General features: G+C 39.3%; 1 protein-coding gene across 1 annotated transcript in view; it reads right to left on the bottom strand.

The window, feature by feature from the left end:
• kn (EBF transcription factor knot) overlaps positions 1–20,405 on the bottom strand; it is an 891,516-nt gene that overhangs the window by 42,490 nt on the left and 828,621 nt on the right. Inside the window, exons 9-10 of the mRNA XM_067139000.2 lie at positions 15,468–15,622; positions 13,513–13,639 (exon numbers count right to left, since the gene is read on the bottom strand). Of these exons, the coding sequence (XP_066995101.1) occupies positions 13,513–13,639; positions 15,468–15,622 (282 nt within the window). The remainder of the gene's footprint in view (positions 1–13,512; positions 13,640–15,467; positions 15,623–20,405) is intronic.

Genomic DNA, 20,405 nt, shown 5'->3' with positions numbered 1-20,405 from the left:
CGCCATTGACCTGTCTGTGGCTTTTGATGGGGCTGATCATAGAGACTACTGGCAAAATGAGTGCTATTGGACGAGATCAAAGATTGGCTGAATGGGTGGCTATACAGTATATCCAGAATATAGAATTCAGACAATTAGAGTAGGTGAAGCATTCTCTGATCCTGTAATCGTTAAGAGGGTAATTCCTCAAGGCAATATTGTTTTACCTTTATGTTTTCTTGTATATATATATAAATGGTATGAGTAAAGAACGGCTTATCGCGGATGTCCTACTGCATACAGCAATAAATAATTTGCAAGATTTTGAATGACTGCAAAAAGGGTCTCGATAATTTTGTTAGATGGATAGAAGGCAATGGTATGATGACAAACGGGATGAAAAGTCAGGTTGTGAGTTTGACAAAGAGGAAAAGTCATCTCAGTTTTAATTACTGCGTTGATGGGGTGAAAGTTTCTTATGAGGATTACTTGATTCGAGAACTGGGAAAAAACAAAGAAGAGCAGCTCGTTTTTTGGTTGTGATTTCCGACAAAAGAGTAGTTTAACGAAAATGTTGCAAAGTGTGGACTGGGAAGATTTGGAAGAAAGGAAATGAGCTGCTAGACTAAGTGGCATATTCCGAGCTGTCCGTGGAGAAATGGGTTGGAACGATATTAAGAGAAGAATAAATCTGAGCGATGTCTTACAAGTAGAAAAGATCACAATATGAAGATGAAGTTGAAATTCAAGAGGACAAATTTGGGCAAATATTCGCTTATATAAGAGGAGTTAGGGATTGGAATAATTTACCAAGAAAGATATTCTATAAATTTCCAAATTCTCTGAAATTATTTAAGAATATGCTAGGTAAACAACAGATAGGGAATGTGCCACCTGAGCGACTGCCCTAAATGCAGATCAGTGGTGAATGATTGATTAATTTAATATATCTTCGCTTCGCCGGTAAAAGGTTGTATCCCACAAAGCTCTTCCTATCCATTATTCTACTTAAGACTGGTCACGCCTCCCAGCCACATCTGAATACGCAGTCCTTCAGAAAAATGTCCGTTGTGTTCGTTTTCCGACGTCGACGATTAAACGAAAATGAACCTTACATGCATTGTACACTAGGAGTGCGTAAATACGTAATGCAAACGTACATTCCTACAGTACAGTACTGTAAGGTTCATTTTCCTTTACACATGGGCATAGGAAAATGAACACAACAAAATTTGTTCTGATGGACTGCATATCCATACGTGGCTGGGAGGCGTTACCAGTCTTAAGGAGAATAATCGATAGGAAGAGCTTTGTGGAATACAACCTTTTACCGGTCGAGCGACGATATCATACACACAGATTGTTCTACACTAGAGAAAAAAGATAAAGTTGATATCAATTAAATTCTCATAGACCACATCCAGCTTATGGAAAGAAAAGCCTTGTCCTGCCAAGACGACTACTGGCCAGGTAGATGGACTCCAAGTACCAGGTGATCAGCGTATCGACAATCTGAGCTGTGTTAGTTGACATTCTTGATCGGATCCACTGCCTCTCTTATCAGCCAGTTTCTCAGGAAAAAAAGAAGTCACGCTACGCCTCCACCACGGAGATGGAAAATAGCAAGGTTAAAGTATCAGACAACTTTATTTCAATTAATATTTCATAACTCAGGCTTCTTACGTACAATGTTAAAACTTCAGCGAACATAAGGAGATAATTTATATGCAAAGTTCTCAAATAAACATCATAATCCCGTAGACCCTCTTCTTGTTTTTTCAATCAGAGGGTATCAACTATCCCTATGCGAGACAGATGCAACCCACATGAGGGACGGACCCTCAATTTTCCCGCTGTCTCGCTAACGTAGAGATGCACCCCTCTGCCATTTGCCTTGCATATTCTAATGAAATATTAATCTGCTGGGCGCTACGTTGTGATAGTAAGGTAGCTCTTTGACTCATCTAACTACATTGCTTGTATTGCTGAAGCGTACATTAATCGACAATCGATAACATTAGTGATTTCAAGGTTGAATTACTGCAGGGATCAAGTAAAAACCTGAATTTCTACATGGATGGTGATAAAGACCAAAGTAATATGCGGCTCTTGGTTACTTTATGTGAATAGCAAAAGTTAATTCACTTTACATTACGATAACATGACATCTTCTCATCTTCTTGTTCCAAGCAAGGCCGATTCTTCCGGATGAAATTAATTAAACTCATTTACTAAGTGCTGTTCCCACATATTAATCTAATTACCTCGTAAGGGTATGGTCTGGAGCTGTGGATTGTTGGCCAACTTACATCATTAGATAGGTATTCTTTTATATTCGTGACAACCTTAAAGTCATTCTATTATTATCTGACTTACGTATTCGATGACGCCGTCAGTGATATCACGTAACTTAAATCTATTCCAGGTTTTATCAGTGATTGTTAATCAGTAAATTAAATCTAGAGTTGAACGACTGTATGCTTCATTTAACATATCTCATTATGATTAAACGACGGAGGTTCATTGAAACGTCTCTCACAGAACAACCTAACTTTCGAACTTTTCTCTTAATACATATCATGCGCCTTAAAACATAGTTTTTGCGGTAAGGGGCGCGCAAGCTGCGAGCTTGCATCCGGGAGACAGTGGGTTCGAACCCCACCGTCGGCATCCCTGAAGATGCTTTTCCGTGGTTTCCCCATTTTTCTCACCAAGCAAATACTGGGGCTGTACCTGTATTAAGGCCCACTCCTAGGCCTTTCCTACACCATCGTCGCCCTAAGAACTACCTGTGTCGGTGTGATGTAGGGCAAAATTGTAAAAAAAAAATAGAAAAATGAAATGAAAAGGAAAAGTTCATTTATTTTCCTATATGCGGCCATAATTTACTGTTTCCAACTGCCCGGCTTATTGGCTGAATGCAAAGCTTACTGGACTTCGGTTCAGAAGGCCCCTAATTCGAACACCGGCCGGGGCAGAGATTTTTAGCAGCGTTTAGTTAATTTTTCTCGCTCAAAGTATGGGTGCTTGTGATCGTTTAGTACATTTATCTGCATTTGCCAGAAACGCAAGACACTATAAATTACCTCAGAAATACGCAATAGTAAATGCATCATCCCCACATAGGTTTCGAGTCAGTAAGGGCATCCAGCCATAATAATAGGCCGATACCAGCTCAAGTGTGACCCCAGTAGACTGAGGAAAGGACAGGAATAAGAATATTTACTTTTACCACAAAGGAGAAAATGCTGGTATACGATGGATTGTGGACTCAAGACGGATTGCGGTAATTAATAAATGACTGTGTTGAAAATCCCCATGTGACTTCACAATGATCCGCCTCAGTGGTGTAGTGGTTACTGTGATTAGCTGCCTCCCCTGGAGACCCGGGTTCGATTCCCGGCTCTGCCACGAAATTTGAAAAGTGGTACAAGGGCTGGAACGGGGTCCACTCAGCCTCGGGAGGTCAACTGAGTAGAGGTGGGTTCGATTCTCACCTCAGCCATCCTGGAAGTGGTTTATCGTGATTTCCCTCGTTTCCTCCAGGCAAATGCCGGGATGGTACCTAACTTACGGCCACGGCCGCTTCCTTCCCTCTTCCTTATCTATCCCTTCCAATCTTCCCATCCCCCCGCAAGGCTCCTGTTCAGCATGGCAGGTGAGGCCGCCTGGGCGAGGTACTGGTATCCCCCAGTTGTATCTCCCGACCCAGAGTCTGATGCTCCAGGACACTGCCCTTGAGGCGGTAGAGGTGGGATCCCTCTCTGAGTCTGAGGGAAAAAACGACCCTGGAAGGTAAACAGATGGAGAAGAAGAAGAGAATACTTCACAATGTAAAAATAGACGTTCCCCTCTCTTTGGAATGAATGTAATTTCATTCATCAATTTCCAATGAAGTGTATCATAAATATAATGATAATACTTGTTTTACGTCCAACTTACTACTTTCATGGTTTTTCGGAGACGCCAAGGTACCGGAATATTGTTCCGCAAGAGTTCTTTTACTTGCTGGTAAATCTGCGACTCGAGACTGGCGTATTTGAGCAACTTCAAACACCACCGGACTGTGCCAGGATCGAACCTGCCAATTTGGAGTCAGCAGGCCAGCTCTCTACCGTCATAGTTACTCAGCCCGGTAATCATAAATATTTATCATTGATACGTTGTCTGGCTCCATGGCTAAATGGTTAGCGTCTTGTCTTCGGTTACAGGTGTCCCGGGTTCGATTCCCGGCAAAGTCGGGAATTATAACCATCATTGGTTAATTTCTCTGTAACGGGGTGGGTGTATATGTTGTCTTCATCATCATTTCATCATCATCATCATCATCATCATCACGATGCTCAGGTCGCCTACGGGAGTCAAATTGAAAAACCTGCACCTGGCGAGCCGAACATGTCCTCGGACGCTCCCGGCACTGGAAGCCATACACCATTTCATGCATCGATATATGCTTTAAAAGTATGCCTTGTCCTATTTTCCTGAACTTCAAATATTTTACGTTATCTAGCAAGCTTCCTCGTATAACATATTTTATTGACACAGATTCCTTAAAATTGTTATTGACCTGTTTACTGTAATGTTCGATAAACATCTGATCATTTCTTCCCCAGATATTGTATTCACGGTTAGTGTTGAAATGCATTGTTCAACAGCATTGTTAATTAAGTAATGACATTATCACTAATGTATAGTCGCTCAAGAAATTGAGTGCATGGTGTTATATCGAGGGCTTACTTCTAAAACCTCGTATGTCCCAATGCTCTTCCTACCCATTATATTCCTTAAGACTGGTCACGCCTCCCAGCCACATATGGATACGCAGCCCATCAGAACAACGTTCGTTGTGTTCATTTTCCTACGATGCTCTGTAAAGGAAAATTAACCTTAAATATATTATAATGTAGGAGTGCGCAAATTCGCTTGCAAACAACATCCATACAATACGGTATGGTAAGCTAGTTTCCTTTACACATTAGCACAGGAAAATGAACACTACGAAAATTATTCTGATGGACTGTATATAAGTGTGTGGTTGGTAGGCGTGACCAGCTTTAAGGAATATAATCTGTAGGAAGAGCATTGGGACATACGAGGTCTTAGAAGTAAGCCGTCGATATGTTCCTCGTATTTAATATTTTTATCCGATTTAATTTCAATCAGTATCAAAATATAACTCACCTTACATGAAGAGGAGATACAAACCCTGTGGATACCCACAACAAACTTTATATACATACATTGTTTAAGAAGCCTTTCTCGTTGACAGTCGAGATTTTCTTCTGATGACGCAGAGCACAGTTCTCTGCGAAACGTCAAGAATTTCACTTTATTTTCTTGACGCGGCATAAGCATCACGGGCCGTGAAAGCATCAATGGCAACTTTATACACATAAGTTCAATTGTTTTGTTTTTTGAGAAAAGTGTGCCAACGAGGAAATTATACCACGCGGTAATTTTTCTCACCAAGAAGGCCGCGGTACGAATGCTGGCTAACACATGCGGGATTTTTTAACTGAAGACACCGATTTGAATTCCATGTAGAACAGGACGTTCTATGGCTATGATCACAACAACAACAGTCTAGTAAGGCTACAGGCTTGCTTTTCTTTTATTGGGCCGATGACCTAGGTGTTACGCCCCTTCAAACAGCAAGCAAGCATGCTTCATCTTCAAGAAGTAAGAACTAATTGGTTTCCCAAGCGTCGGATACTATTGATACCGAAGAATAAATTTGCAATTCCTAATTTTTCAGCGAGATATTTCAATTCGTATTGCTCCGACTCATTGGGTGACTGGTCAGCGTTGAAGCCTTCGGTGCAGGGGGTCCCGGGTTCGATTCCCGGCAGGATCGGGGATTTTAATCGCCTCTGATTAATTCTTCTGGGCCGGGGATTGGGTGTTCGTGTTTGTCCCAACACCTTCTTTCTCATATTCAGACAACACACTACACTCGTACCAAACACCACAGAAACACGCAATAGTGATTATATCCCTCCATATATGGTTGGCCTCAGGAAGGGCATCCGGCCGTGAAACAGGGCCAAATCCACATGTGTGACGCAGTTCACACCCACGACCCCGCAGGTGAGGGAAAAGCGGTAGAAAAAGAAAGAAGAAGAAGAAGAAGATACTTCAACTCGTATTCTCCATTCCATAACATACGAAAGAAAACTGTGTTATGAATGTGACTGCAGTAACACTTCATGTCCACCCAGTGAAAGTGCATGCCCCATGAAGCCATTCAAATACTGTCCGGCTCCATGGCTAAGTGGTTAACGTTCTTGCCTTTGATCCAAAAGGTCCCGACTTCGATTCCGGGCCGGGTCGGCGATTTTAAGCTTAATTGGTCCGGCCGATCATCGAACACAATGATTCCAATATTGTTCGACAATATATATGTAGACCTTTGTAGAATCAGATCGAAAGAGCATATTGATACGCCGTCATGTTATAAGCAATATCACAGAGAAGAAAGTAATGTTTGGTATTAGAAATAAGTTTAATTTTTTTTTTCTAAGTTTCCGTTACGACTGTAAAATTCCCTTACAGTAAATACTCTCGTCTAAGTTAAAGACATATTCTTCAAAAATGACGTGTTAAGTCCGTCAGCTTTAGTGGTGTCAACGAAGACGGGAGAACGAGTTATCAGTACTTAGTTTTAAAGCTATGTTGATACGATTCCTAATGGCGTTAAATGAGCAACAGGATAAAATGAGATGGAGAATGTGTTTCACTAACGTGACACGAGATGGCAGGCGAGATAAAGAGAAGAGACCGTGGATGTAGCTGTCACGTCTCCCGTGTGTGCGCAAGCGCCCGGAGTTGTTTGTTTGATGCAGTTCAGCATGGTGTTCCGATGCGACAGCAGTGTGCACGCCGTTTATTAGAATATAAACAGACTTGTAGCGAGAATTGCCGCAATACCATGATATCTATTCAGAAGCATTCGTTCAACTTAAATCTGTATCACAACGAGACAAGTTGGGAACGTAGGCAGGAATCGAATGAATTATTTATATTTTCAGAAAATAATAATAATAATAATAATAATAATAATAATAATAATAACAATAATGCCGGGCTGAGTGGCTCAGACGGTTGAGGCGCTGGCCTTCTAACGCCAACTTGGCAGGTTCGATCCTGGCTCAGTCCGGTGGTATTTGAAGGTGCTCAAATACGTCAGCCTCGTGTCGGTAAAATTGGGAAGGAAGTGATAGCCGAGTTGCTTAGTCACTCACATCCCACCAAGGCAGCCGAGATCAATTTCCAGTCAATCCATATAAAAATTTTGAGGTGAAAAGTCACCTTCGTATGGCTTGCATTCCATGTAGAAATGGATATACCGTGGGTATAATCTCTCTCTCTCTCTCTCTCTCTCTATATATATATATATATATATATATATATATATATATAAATCACGCAAAACTGTAATCTAGCTTCGTTCTGACTATGATAATAATAATATTGACCTAATTTTATATGTACCGCCACATGGCTGAATATTTAGTGTACATGCCTTCGGTTCAGAGGGTTCTGGGTTCGATTTTCAGCAGAGCCGATGTTTTTAACAGGGCATGGTTCATTCGTCTAGCTCGGAGTTGGTTATTTATGTTCATCCTAACACACAGCTCTTTATTTACACACAACACACAATTCTTCCAAATACCAAGGAAACACGCAGTAGGGATTACATCCCTCCTCGTAGGGTTTGTGTCAGAAAGGGTATCCAGTCGCAAAATTAGACCAAATTCTCACGAAGTACGTACCCCAAGAAATTGGGAAATAGGCCAAAGGAAAAAAGAAAGAAGAAGAAAAATGGAATAAGAAGAAGAATTTCTAAATCCAGGCTCTGAATTGTGCAGATGACTTTCTGAGCTGAAAGTGACCGGTTCGATCCCGGCTCAGTCCGATATTATGTGAAGATGCTCAAATACACCAGCCCCATATAGCTATATTTACCGCCACGTAAATTAACTGACATAGATTTTGAGAGACTTCGGAGAGTCAAAATTCTACCTTGGAAACGAGTTCTTTAACGTGCTATCAATGCTACTGACACAGTTCCTTCACAGTGAATCATCCTTAAAGGTGACGGGCTAAATGGATAGCGTGCTGGCCTTTGGTTACAGGGGTACAGGGCTCGATTACCGGCAGGGTCGGAAATTTTAGCCACAATTGGTTAATTCCGCTGGTACAGGGGCTGGGTGTATGTGTCGTCTTCATCATCATTACGATGCTCAGGTTGCCCACGGATGACAAATCAAAAGGCCTGCATGTGGCGAGCCAAACTTGTCCTCGGACACTACCGGCACAAAAAGCCGTACGCCATTTCATTTCATTGCTCTTAAAGGTCAATCGAATCTGCCGATGTTCTATCTCACACCCTTCAACATAGAAATAGAGTGTCTTTACTAACTACGGTACGCACCTGTTCTTGTTTTGTTTTTGTTTTAGAATTTGTCTCACGTCGCACCGACACAGATAGGTCTTATGGCGATGATGGGATAGGAAAGGGCTAGGATTGGGAAGGAATCGACCGTAGCCTTAATGAAGGTACAGCCCCAGCATTTGCCTGGTGAGAAAACGGGAAACCACGGAAAACTATATTCAGGGCTGCGGACAGTGGGGTTCGAACCCACTATCTCCCGGATGCAAGCTCACAGCTGCATGCCCCTATTCGTACGGCCAACACGCCTGGTGCACCTGTTCTTTCCTTGATTTATATTAAGGGACTTATTTCGTGATCAACTCTGGCTTTCAAAGTTATAAGAGGGATAAAGGGTCGTAAGTACATTGAAGCGCATGAAACATAGAAGTAAATCTCGACAAACCAACTATGTTCTGACCACAGATGTCACTGGAGAGTTTTAACCTTATAGTAGACATTTTAAAGTCATTTTCCAAGTATTTTAGAAATTCCTCTAAGTTTTTTTTTTTTTTTTTGTCTTAGGACACATCATGTTATCAAGCTGATTTCAGACACACCAAGCACACGAGGTTGCTGACCACGATATTCCGAACTCCCGAAAAGAATTGAAAAGGGCTGTACTTGACAGATAAACAAGCCAATTAGACATCACAATTATATTCGTTACCAAACAGGGCTATATCACAGATTGTCGACCTGCCGAATACGATATAGTCAGGTCCATTATTAGCTAAACTTAAACTACGAAAATGGCATGCATAATAGAGATCATTACATCATAGCAACAGATCTGCTATACTTACAAGTAAGATACTTCGAGAAAATACTCTCATACCCAGTAAAATGTGTCCAAAGTTCCATTTAATGGTGTCGTATTTAAGATTTTATGCTTGTAGTAAGTAACTATATCGCGCAATGCACTGCAAATCGTAGAGTAAACATAGTGGGAATATTGAGTTATCTGTCAATTAATATCGTCACTGCTGCGCCAAAACCACGAATGTGACAATATTCTTCCTATCCAGTATTTCCCTTAAGACTAGTCACGCCTCCCAGCCACGTATTGATGTGTAGTCCATCAGAACGATTTTCGTTGAGTTCATTTTCGTATACAGAAAATGAACCTTACTGTACTCTACGGTAGGAAATTATGTTCGGATGACATATTTACCCCACTCTTAGAGTAGAATTTATTTAAGGTTCATGATATGTGATAGCGCTGTAAATATTATGCTACAGAACTCGCAGTGCAATAGTTTACATTATGTATTTTCTAAATATTGAATGAAGGAAATAATTTAATTTGAGTTATTTTCTGTATATTTCGCACGAATTTCTCTACCATTACCTTAAATTACTGTACAATAGTAGACGTAATTTTAATTGCCATTATTTGTTCTTGTTTTAACGTATTTCTTTTTTATTCTACTTTCTTAGTCATGGACGTTTTTGTTTTGTAATAATTTCATTTTCATTTCTTGTCGTTGTTTACTGTATCACCTGTGTTGAGTAATTGATGTTTTAATTTAATTTCGCTGCGATACTGGACTACTGTAAGCAGGTATAGCCGGGATATCTCCCAATTGCAATTTATTTACCAATAATAATAAGATAAAGAATAAGAATCATAACAATAATAATAACAAACTGTGTCTAACTCTAGAACTTATACTTCCGTCCTGCATTGTTACACTTGTTCAAAGTGAAATACATTTTATTGAAGTATAGGCTAACACTTTAGCCTTTATGCTTCCCCAACGTGGAAAGAAAGAACAAATGCGTTTTAAAGTATAAAATTCGGGTCAGTTTTAAAGCCATTGTGAAACATAATACTTTCTAAATTTAGTAAATTTTCTCACTCCATTTCCTTTATTTAAATGTTACAAATAAAATTATGAATTTCTTTTTTTCTTTTTTTTTTTCAGAAGTAATAGTTTAACTGCAGTGCAACAGGTGGAGCTCGTGTAGAGTGCAGCAGGGTCAGTTCTCGGTCACTCGCGTTTTGACATTAATTAATTATGTTGGCAAAAGGACCAGGGTAGGACGTGGAATAAAGCGGGAACTTGGTGAAATATGAATTCCAAGATGAAAGTGTGTTTTAGTTCACTGCCATCTACCGCAAGGTTTTTAAACGCCTATCAATGTGCTGAAATAAGTTATTCCATAAACAAGCAACAGTGAGGTTATTTGATCAATTTATCCAATAAAATATTGGTCTTTTTCGTGATTTATTTCCTGGTTTCTAGTCTGTATACTTGCGAATGGCGTATGTTACGGCCTTGATTCAGTTTTGTCGTATATTTGTGTGAAAATCTTTACTGCTACTAAATGCTATCATTACCTCTAATAATGATAATAATAATAACTAAAGTCTCGGCTACCGTGTTAGATACAATTTGACTTGTCACTATTTAGATTACCTGCATGACATGTTTATAATCGTGAATATTTGGGACTTTTTTTTTGCTAGTTGTTTAACGTCGCACCGACACAGATAGGTCTTACGGCGACGATGGGACAGGAAAGGGCTAGGAGTGGGAAGGAAGCGGCCGTGGCCTTAATTAAGGTTCAGCCCCAGCATTTGCCTGGTGTGAAAATGGGAAACCACGGAAAACCATTTTCAGGGCTGCCGACAGTGGGGTTCGAACCTACTATCTCCCGAATACTGGATACTGGCCGCGCTTAAGCGACTGCAGCTATCGAGCTCGGTATATTTGGGACTAGGGTCGAGTTTGTTACAGGGGACACCGAGCGAGTTGGCCGTGTGGTTAGGAGCGCGCAGCTGTAAGCTTGCAGCCGAGAGTTAGTGGGTTCGAGCCCCACTGTCGGCAGCTCTGGAGATGGTCTTCTATGGTTTCCCATTTTCACACTAGTAAAATGCTGGGGGGGCTGTACCTTAATTAAAGCAATGGCCGCTTCCTTCCTGCTCCCAGGCCTTTCCTATCCCATCGTCATCATAAAACCTATCTGTGACAGTGAGACGTAAAGCCAATTCTAAAAAAAGTTACACGGGACATGAAAATGAAAAAAAATGAGGTACCATCCCTGTGTTTGTCTGGAAGAACTTGGGAAAATTGTGGAGAGAAACCTGATGCCATGATTTCAACATGGGATCTCCTAACGTTCCAACTACTTAGTCCTCATATTAAACAGACTTAGCCTTAAGCTATTTTACGTGAAATTATAGTTTCTTCATTCGCATTGCTTCGAGATTTAAAAAATCCAGATAAATAACAAGCAACATAATTTTATTATTATGATTATGATTATTATTATTATTATTATTATTATTATTATTATTATTATTATTATTATTATTATTATTATTATTATTATACTCACGCTTAACGTCAACCCTACCAGCAAACGACCTTAACATTACATCAGTTGCTAGTGTATCGCAATTTCGTCCTGCAGGAAATTCTTCGACGTGCCGGAAGCCTACAGTATGGAAAAGTGTATACCTAGTTAAATACCATCACATTCCACCGATCTGAACCAGGATCTAAGCCGTAACCTTACGAACAGGAGGCCAACAATTAAGCGATTGTGCCAGTGTAGGTGGTCTGAAAGACTGCATTAAATACCTTCGTAGTGAGTTTCGTTTACTTCTTATGCAGAATTTTAAACATCAAAGTTCGAAGATTATAAACAATTCATCTCAACATCTACAGTTATATCCAGACATACATATGAGTGCACATGGAAATGATAATTCAACCCCGGTATCACCCAAGGGTTAGCTTGACGGCTACGTTCCAGATAGATTCCTGGCTTTGCCTTGGAGGATAATATCAGTACGAATTAACCACGAATGCACACAGAGGTTAAGCTGCACAGCCATGCAAGTTGTCGGACAGATATCAAACAGTACACATCACCAACCTGAAGCTAATGGTTACTACGTCTCAGATCACAGGACGAAGCTGAAAATTGCAATAAATCGTTTCAACTCCTAAAGCAGAGAAAGATACATTACCTCGACTGTTATTCACTTTGTGTACTTTCAATTACCTTCATCGTCTCCATTAGTAGCATGTTCTTTTAGATATTTCTTGTTGAACCACGGCGAATTGTATGTCCCAAGCAATGTGGACTATAATCAGTAACTTCGTCAAATTGGTGTAAGGAAACCTTCTAACTTCAATTCATCCAACATATTACTGTATTTCGGAGCGTGAACAATGAAACACTTGGAATGTATAGTGTAATCATATCAGTTAATATTCATTTTATTGCGAAATTTTCTCCAAATATTTCCTGCGTTGAAAATATTTGCAGCCAAATTACATAAACACAACAAGAAAGTGATCAACGCCTTATAGGCTGTGTATAGGAATTTTCTTAAACATAGTTTAGTAAACAATTACCGTATTTAGTGTATTGTCTCGTTCCCACTAATATGTTACTTTTAATTTTAAATTTCACCTTAGTTTACGCTTTTATTTATGTCTTATTTTAGTTAGACTTTTCTGTACCTCCTGCCTCTAAAATGTAACAATTTGTGGTGCCCCGAACATTCTATCTAGTTCTGTCCGTAAATTCAGAAAGCTAACGAAGGCTTTTAAAACCTGTTCGAAAATGTTTGGAATAAACTCTCACTTTACATATTTGGTGTATTGTTGATCTAAATTATCACTGATATGAACTTTTCTAGTTATGAAATAACAAAATTCTCTATCATACAATTGCCTTAGTTTGCATTTGACATGCTTAGTAAATATAGCAGCATAAAACTGCATTTAACATTAATCTACACCTTTTAGGCCGATAGGAAAATGTATATTGTTCAATAAGGTTCCCTCGTACCTTCGATATACTGTACCATACATTCATTCTCTTCATCATATGTTGAATCTTCAGATTTCAGATAAGTACGATTTATTACTTTTTTAAATGACCTAAAGACACATCAAATAGCAGCACACGAGACTATCACATCAGGAAAACTGTAAAACCCAGGAATTTCAGGGATAGCACAGTAGAGTTGCCGGCATACAAACTGCAGTATCAAAGTCAAAAGTGTAAGATGAAGAATTGGTAGTCATGCTTTTCATATTATAGAAACAAATTGTTGAACAGAAACAACTCATACTCACAGACGTAGACAAAGCGTCCTGGGGCGCCCTTGCAGAACTGCTTGGACTTATAGGATAGGGTAACTTCCACAACGCCGGGAATATGCCTAGGCGGTGTCTGCACTCGGATGGCGTGCGATGTGATAAGCTGCCGAAAGTAAACATTCACAATTTAGAACAATGTAACAACGGTATACACTTACAGCAATAAAATAATAATAATAGGGCTCTATTAACGAACATGGTCCTCAAATTAAACCCTTAGGAGCGAGTGAGATTTTTCCTTCATTCATCGATGCAGACAATAATCCCTAACACATTTAAACACACGCACAATATCAGTGAATTCTGGGCAGATACATAACAGCTCTCATGTAAAGATCAGATCTTAACTGCCACACTAATAATTATGGCGTGTGGGCTCCGAAGAGGCCTGATGCAGGTCTTTCGTGTTGACGCCGTACAGGCAACCTGCGCGTCTTTGAGGATAGGGCCCTACCTATGATGATTCTAATGGTGAAGACGGCACATACACCTAGCCCCTTGATCACCGGAATTAACCAATTAAGTTTAAACTCCACGGAACGACCGGGAACCGAACCCGGGACCCTTTGGGCCAAAGGCCAGCGCGCTAACCATTTAGCCATGGAGCTGGACACTGCCATACTGACCACATGAGATTATTATAGAGTGTACGTCTTTCGAAAACTGAGTACAAGGAGTTTTTTGAACAGCGTTCCGTCATAGCTGCGCCCGCAGACGGAACGAAGAATAGGTGATCAGTGTTTTGTCCCTGGTCAATGTCACACTTCACGTGCACACGTTCCTTTCCTGACGTGATTTAAGAGTGGTTGAAGTGAATGATAGTTGGATATATTGCATTATTAACAATGTGAGAACTAAGTACAAACTAGAAGGAAGGGTTTTATTTTATTATCTTTGCTTATAACGAGGTAAGTGTAGTCTTGCAGAAGGAGGTTTCTTAATATCCTCATGTTGATGTTGATATTCATTTTGGAACAAATTCACACTACTCAGGGGTTCGAATAACTCGTTGGAAATCCCATAAACGGCTAGGAATGTAGTATGAAGGATTGAACTTGGCGCAAAATGCCAAGGAGAAACTTCCAGTGTCTTACTGGTATGTAGAGGAGGAGCACAGAATAGAAATAATATTTACAATTTATTGTATAGATATTTTACGTATTCGGTATACCGTGGCATATTCACAGGCCATCCTGACTTGCAGTTGAGGACTCGCCTTCACATGAAGCACTGTTCAAGTCATTCCCCATATATCTGCTGCCAACCCTCATATTTAATATGATAATGCAATATATTACAAGATATTTTACCTACAGGGCCTGCTCCATTGTTATGTTGTAAAAATAATCGTACGTAAATATCATTTCAGCCCGCCAGTCGAGTTTAAAGATTCCAAATGACCTCCTATCTAATGAGTTCGACTGCTCGCACGAAAGGTCAAAAAGATCATACAACCCCAATAAAAGATCATAAGTATTCTTGATGTTTGGGGTCAATATTCTAATTCGCACCATGTTTAAGATTCTTTTGAATATATGGACAATATATCGTCGTTGCTGGGACTAAACCTCCTATGTGATAATATTTTTGGAGATATACTGACTCGCAGCACATACGTTATGAAGAGCTAGAATGCCTAGACAATATTCACACAATATTGCACCTTAGAAGACAGAACCTTACCGGCCAAAGTTCTGAGTTAAAACATTTCACATAGGAGGTTTCGTCCCGGCAGCGGCGATATAAAATCCGGGACTCACTTAGTTTCATTAACTTTACGCTTATGCTTATTTTTATAACAATTACCATTTCGTTTGATACTGTGTGTTACAAGTCGAGAAGTAGTTCTGTCTTCGATAGCGTAGTAGAGAAATCTTACAAATAAATCCTTCTACCATACTGGTACACTATAGTGCAAATTTGTAACTTACCTCACTCCACACCAGCATGGTGCCGAAGACAACCTGCAGCCCGTCGAAGAAGTTGTCCCCGATGATGATAACAGTGGAACCTCCCGATGTCCAACCCTCGCTTGGACTGATGGCCTTGATGCATGGGGTCGCTACGGGAAGGGGAGGGTACAAGCCTATATGAGACAGGGGTGTACCAGCCATCAGAGAGAGCTTCTTCGGATACAAAAAACATGATAACTACACATTGCTTGTACTGTATGGATTGGATTGGATTCGGAAAACAATTTTCCTCACATGGAGAATAGCCATTGAAACATAAAAAAAATAACCAGTACCTTCAATCAACATGAAACTAAGTGGGGTGAAGATAGGGCCTTTTATACTCAGAGAATTATTCCATAGTTTTACATGTACGTGTCTCCTTACTCTGTAGATAGGATTTGAATTTTATTTGAAGTCATCTTCGACTTCTGATTTCCTATGAAAATGGCACGTCTTTTCAAATAAAGGTTCGTATATGCAGTAGAGCATACTTAGATCGACTTAGAAATCGGGAACGTTCCGTGTAGTCCAGGCAGAAAAGTAACTGGTCGCAATAAAAATAACTTTTTACCAGAAATAACGAAGTAGTTATCTCCGCCAACAGCAAAAAGGGGATTCAAAATGCCAAGGTGGAAAAGAGAACCAACATTGGGAGTGACCATTACCTCACAACCATAAAAATGAAATTCATCCCTAAAAATAGACAACAAGAGAACAAATAGGAGAATTAAATTTGATGTTGAAATATTAAGGAAAAACCCGAAAATAAATCCAAAATTCAAAGAGAAGTTTGAAAGGACAGTGCGAGAACTGGGATGATCCGAGAACAAAAATGACTAAAGCTGCACAGGAACTATGCTCTGAGAAGAGGGAAAAGAGGCATTGATGGTGGAATGTAGAATATGAAGTGGCCATAAATGAGAAAGCACCGAGATCGAGAGCTGCAGTCGCTTAAATGCGGCCAGTATCCACTATTCTGGAGATAGTGGGTTCGAAATACCCTGTCGGCAGCTCTGAAGATGGTTTTACGGCTAGTTCCTTCCCAATCCTAGCCTTTCGTTTCCCATTGTCGCCATAAGACCTATATGTGTCGGTGCGACGTAAAGCAACTTGTAAATAAATGAGAGAGTGACAGCCTAGAGAAGGTGGCATTCCTATAAAAGGATGGCAATTTCCAGACTTTCCAGTCAGTGAGGAAATGAACTTCTAAAACCATAAGATATATAAAGAGAAATAATAAAACACGTCGACTCGCTGAAATTGAAGGAGATTTTACTAAACATAATACAAGAAACTTTAAGAAAATATTCAAAGAACAAGCAACAAAATATCAACCACCCAGTCTTGGTTTCAAAGATAAAAATGGAAAAATCGGAGTAGACAACAAAGCAAATTACGATATTCGGATACGTTATTTAAAAATACTGAAATATGAAGAACCTAATGAGGGATTAGAATTTAGCCATCCACAAACAGAAACTAAACCTTCAGACCCTCCAGGCGAGAAAGAAATATACGACATAATCTGGCGTCTGAGGAACAATAAGGCTGCATGGGAAATTTGATTGTTGTAGAAGTGAGGAAAGAAGCTGGCAGTCAAACAAGACAGGCACTGAGAGACCAAATACAAGACATTTTTGGCAAAAGAGGAAAATACCTGATGACTGAAAAAATGCACCGATACACTCGGTATATAAGAACACATTGAGGAAAATCCAGGCACCATACACAAGAACGGTGACAAAACGGATAAGAACAATTGCAGAGGTATCTTCCTAGTAGCAGTCACATAAAAATACTGTCAAATGATATTCATAATAGAATGGAACCAATAATAGACAAACAAATCGGAGATCACCAAGGTGGGTCACAGGAGGCAGATCATGTGCAGAACAGATCCAAAACCTGAAAACTATTATACGAAACAGGGTTACAAAGAACAAAAACTATGTCGTATTCGTTGTGGACATCAAAAAAGCCTACGATTCAGTAGAACGAGTTTCACTAATGAATATTTTAGAGGAATTTCGACATGACACAAAATCAATCAACATAATTAGAGAGGCTTTATGCGAAGGCCAAAGTGATGACCAATATAGAGATTCACCAGCAGCATTATAAAAAAATTAACAAGATTAATACGTTTAGATACCTAGGCGAATCGTATGATCACTGAAAAAATTCGGGTAAAATTTATGGGAGATATTTCAGAAAATTTTGAAATTAAATCGGTGTCAAGGATGGAGACGTTCATCACCTGATTATTTTCAATAGCGTTCTGGGAATGGTAATAACAGTATGGGAAGAAAACCTCAAGAAAGGGGTTAGTGTAAGCTGCTTGGCCTTCGCTGATAGCAATCCTCTCTGGAAGTACAGAGACTCCCTTAGGACAAATCAAACTTCCAAAAGAAACAGTCGAAAAATTTGGACTTCATATCGTCGCTGGAAAGGTAAAAGGTTGTATTCCACAAAGCTCTTCCTATCAATTATTCTCCTTAAGACTGGTCACGCCTCCCAGCCACATATGGATACGCAGTCCATCAGAACAATGTCCGTTGTGTTCGTTTTCCTATGTCGACGATTAAACGAAAATGAACCTTACATGCATTGTACACTAGGAGTGCGTAAATACGTAATGCAAACGTACATTCCTACAATACGGTACTGTAAGGTTCATTTTCCTTTACACATGGGCATAGGAAAATGAACACAACAAAATTTGTTCTGATGGACTGCATATCCATACGTGGCTGGGAGGCGTGACCAGTCTTAAGGAGAATAATTGATAGGAAGAGCTTTGTGGAATACAAACTTTTTCCTTTCCAGCGACGATATATATTTTGAGAAGACTAAATTGATGACCAATATTAGATATTCACCCACAGCACTAAAAAAATAAGTAAACAAGATTAATGCGTTTAAATGCCCAGGCGAATTATGACACAGAAAAACCAAGGTCAAGACTAAGAAAACTGGAACTAACATACCAATCATCTAAAAATACCTACAATAAGATGTATATATCAAGGAAAGCTAAAATCAAGCACTACTTCACAGTAAACAAACCAGAGAGTATGTATGCCACAGAATGCATGTTCTCTATGAAAACAGGTGAAATAGAAAAGATAGAGAAAAAAGGAAACTAAAACTTTGAGGAAAATCCGGGCACCATGGAAAATGGGAAAACGAGAATTTAAACATAGTAGCAATAGAGATCTACACAAGGCCGAACAAAATTAAAGGATGTCAGACTCGATCATAAGGAAGAAAATTAAAATATTTTGGTCACATAATGACGATGTATAATAGCAGATTGGAAAAAATGAGCGTTCAATATATTTACAAGAACACAAATGGCAACCAGTGGATCCAAGGAGTAAATAATATGGCAGAGATTGGAATAACCGAGGATGTAGTACAAAACAGAGCAACGTCCTGAAGATTGATACAATATTTCAAGTTTTCCAGGAGAAGGAGAAGAGTAAAAATGTAATCACATCTGGAACAAGAGAGTAGGAAAGAGCAAAGTGAAAGGATGAAGAACTATTGGAAGTCAAGAAAAGAAGGGGCAAGACAATATATGGCCAACATCGAAAAAAGAACAAAAAATCAAATAATTACAGAGTACCCAATATTAGAGTACCCTACTTATACAGTACAACCCAAGAATTCCATGTAGGTATTGGTTTTGTGTGAATTTCGTTGGAAGTTGTAGTAATTCATGAAGGGGAATGATAATTATATATGTAAATAAAGTGTTGGTTCTGGTACTTACACTTAACTAACAGGCAGTTTTCGAATCCTTCAAACACTCTTGTCTTTATATAATAACAAGAGGTCTAAGAAAGGCTCACGAAGAATAAAATGAGACGTTATATAAAGTCATCAGTTTTAAAAAGTGTATTTCAAATCTTCCACAGTATGATTGAGAGTATGACGCACACGTTTAAGGACTGGTGTCAAGTAAAGCTGGAGGTAGATCTTAATTTAATGAACAATAAATTCATCCTACGGTAAAGTTTTGCTGAGTACACCAATTTTGTTGTAGGTGGTGATTTTGGAGTTTGAGTTAGCCAGAAATCTCCAGACACTAATGTTATCCAATTAAAAATAATGTATTTTATATGCTACCAGACAAGCATATCTTGCCTCTACATACACTCCAGTGGCACTTTATTTGAAAAAATGGAAGGAAAATACATTTCTAATTACGAAATTTCACAAAACTGTGATGTTTAGCTAATATTTTTGGCATGATCACAATTTAACACCATCCATCAGTCCAAACAAAATGTAGATCACTGCATGAACAAGATACACACACTATTACCTGGTATCAACCGGAATTACAAATTGTTCCCCCAAATGAATTACAAATAAGAGAAACTCACAATGGAAAGCAAAGTTTGAATTTCATTCCTACCCCGATGTAAGAGTATACTGTTTAATAAGTTGTTCAATATCTTCAAGTACTTGCTATTTAAGATGTACAGCATTAAAACTACGTGAGATTCTACCAAGAAGTATTTGCGGCAGTGGCCAATGTCATTTAAGTTCTAATTTCATGATCGTCTTATCATTTAACTCCAGGAAGTCCAATTTTTTTTTAAATGCGAATATACTTTTTTTTTCTTTTGTAAACTAAGATAATCTGTGTACAGACGCCTGAAGCACTGGAAGGTAAACATTTCACTATCTGTAACCTCGGTAGGCACTGAGATGGAGTGAGTGGTTAATCCTATGCCCGGCAGAGTAAAGCCCAGTGAACCTCTCCGGAAATGGAAGTACTGTTTCTAAGTTTCTCGACTTCCTTACAGATTATCGAACTGGTCTATGTCTTTCAGGGTAAACCATCTTGTCTTGCCCCTCACATTTTACTTTAACAGGGAACAAAATTCTCCCGCTCGTAGAAAT

This window comes from Anabrus simplex, chromosome 2, assembly GCF_040414725.1.
Source record: "Anabrus simplex isolate iqAnaSimp1 chromosome 2, ASM4041472v1, whole genome shotgun sequence".
Taxonomy (NCBI): Eukaryota; Metazoa; Arthropoda; class Insecta; order Orthoptera; family Tettigoniidae; genus Anabrus; species Anabrus simplex.
The sequence above is the reverse complement of the archived record's forward strand: the minus strand, read 5'-3'. Positions and strand labels throughout refer to the sequence as shown.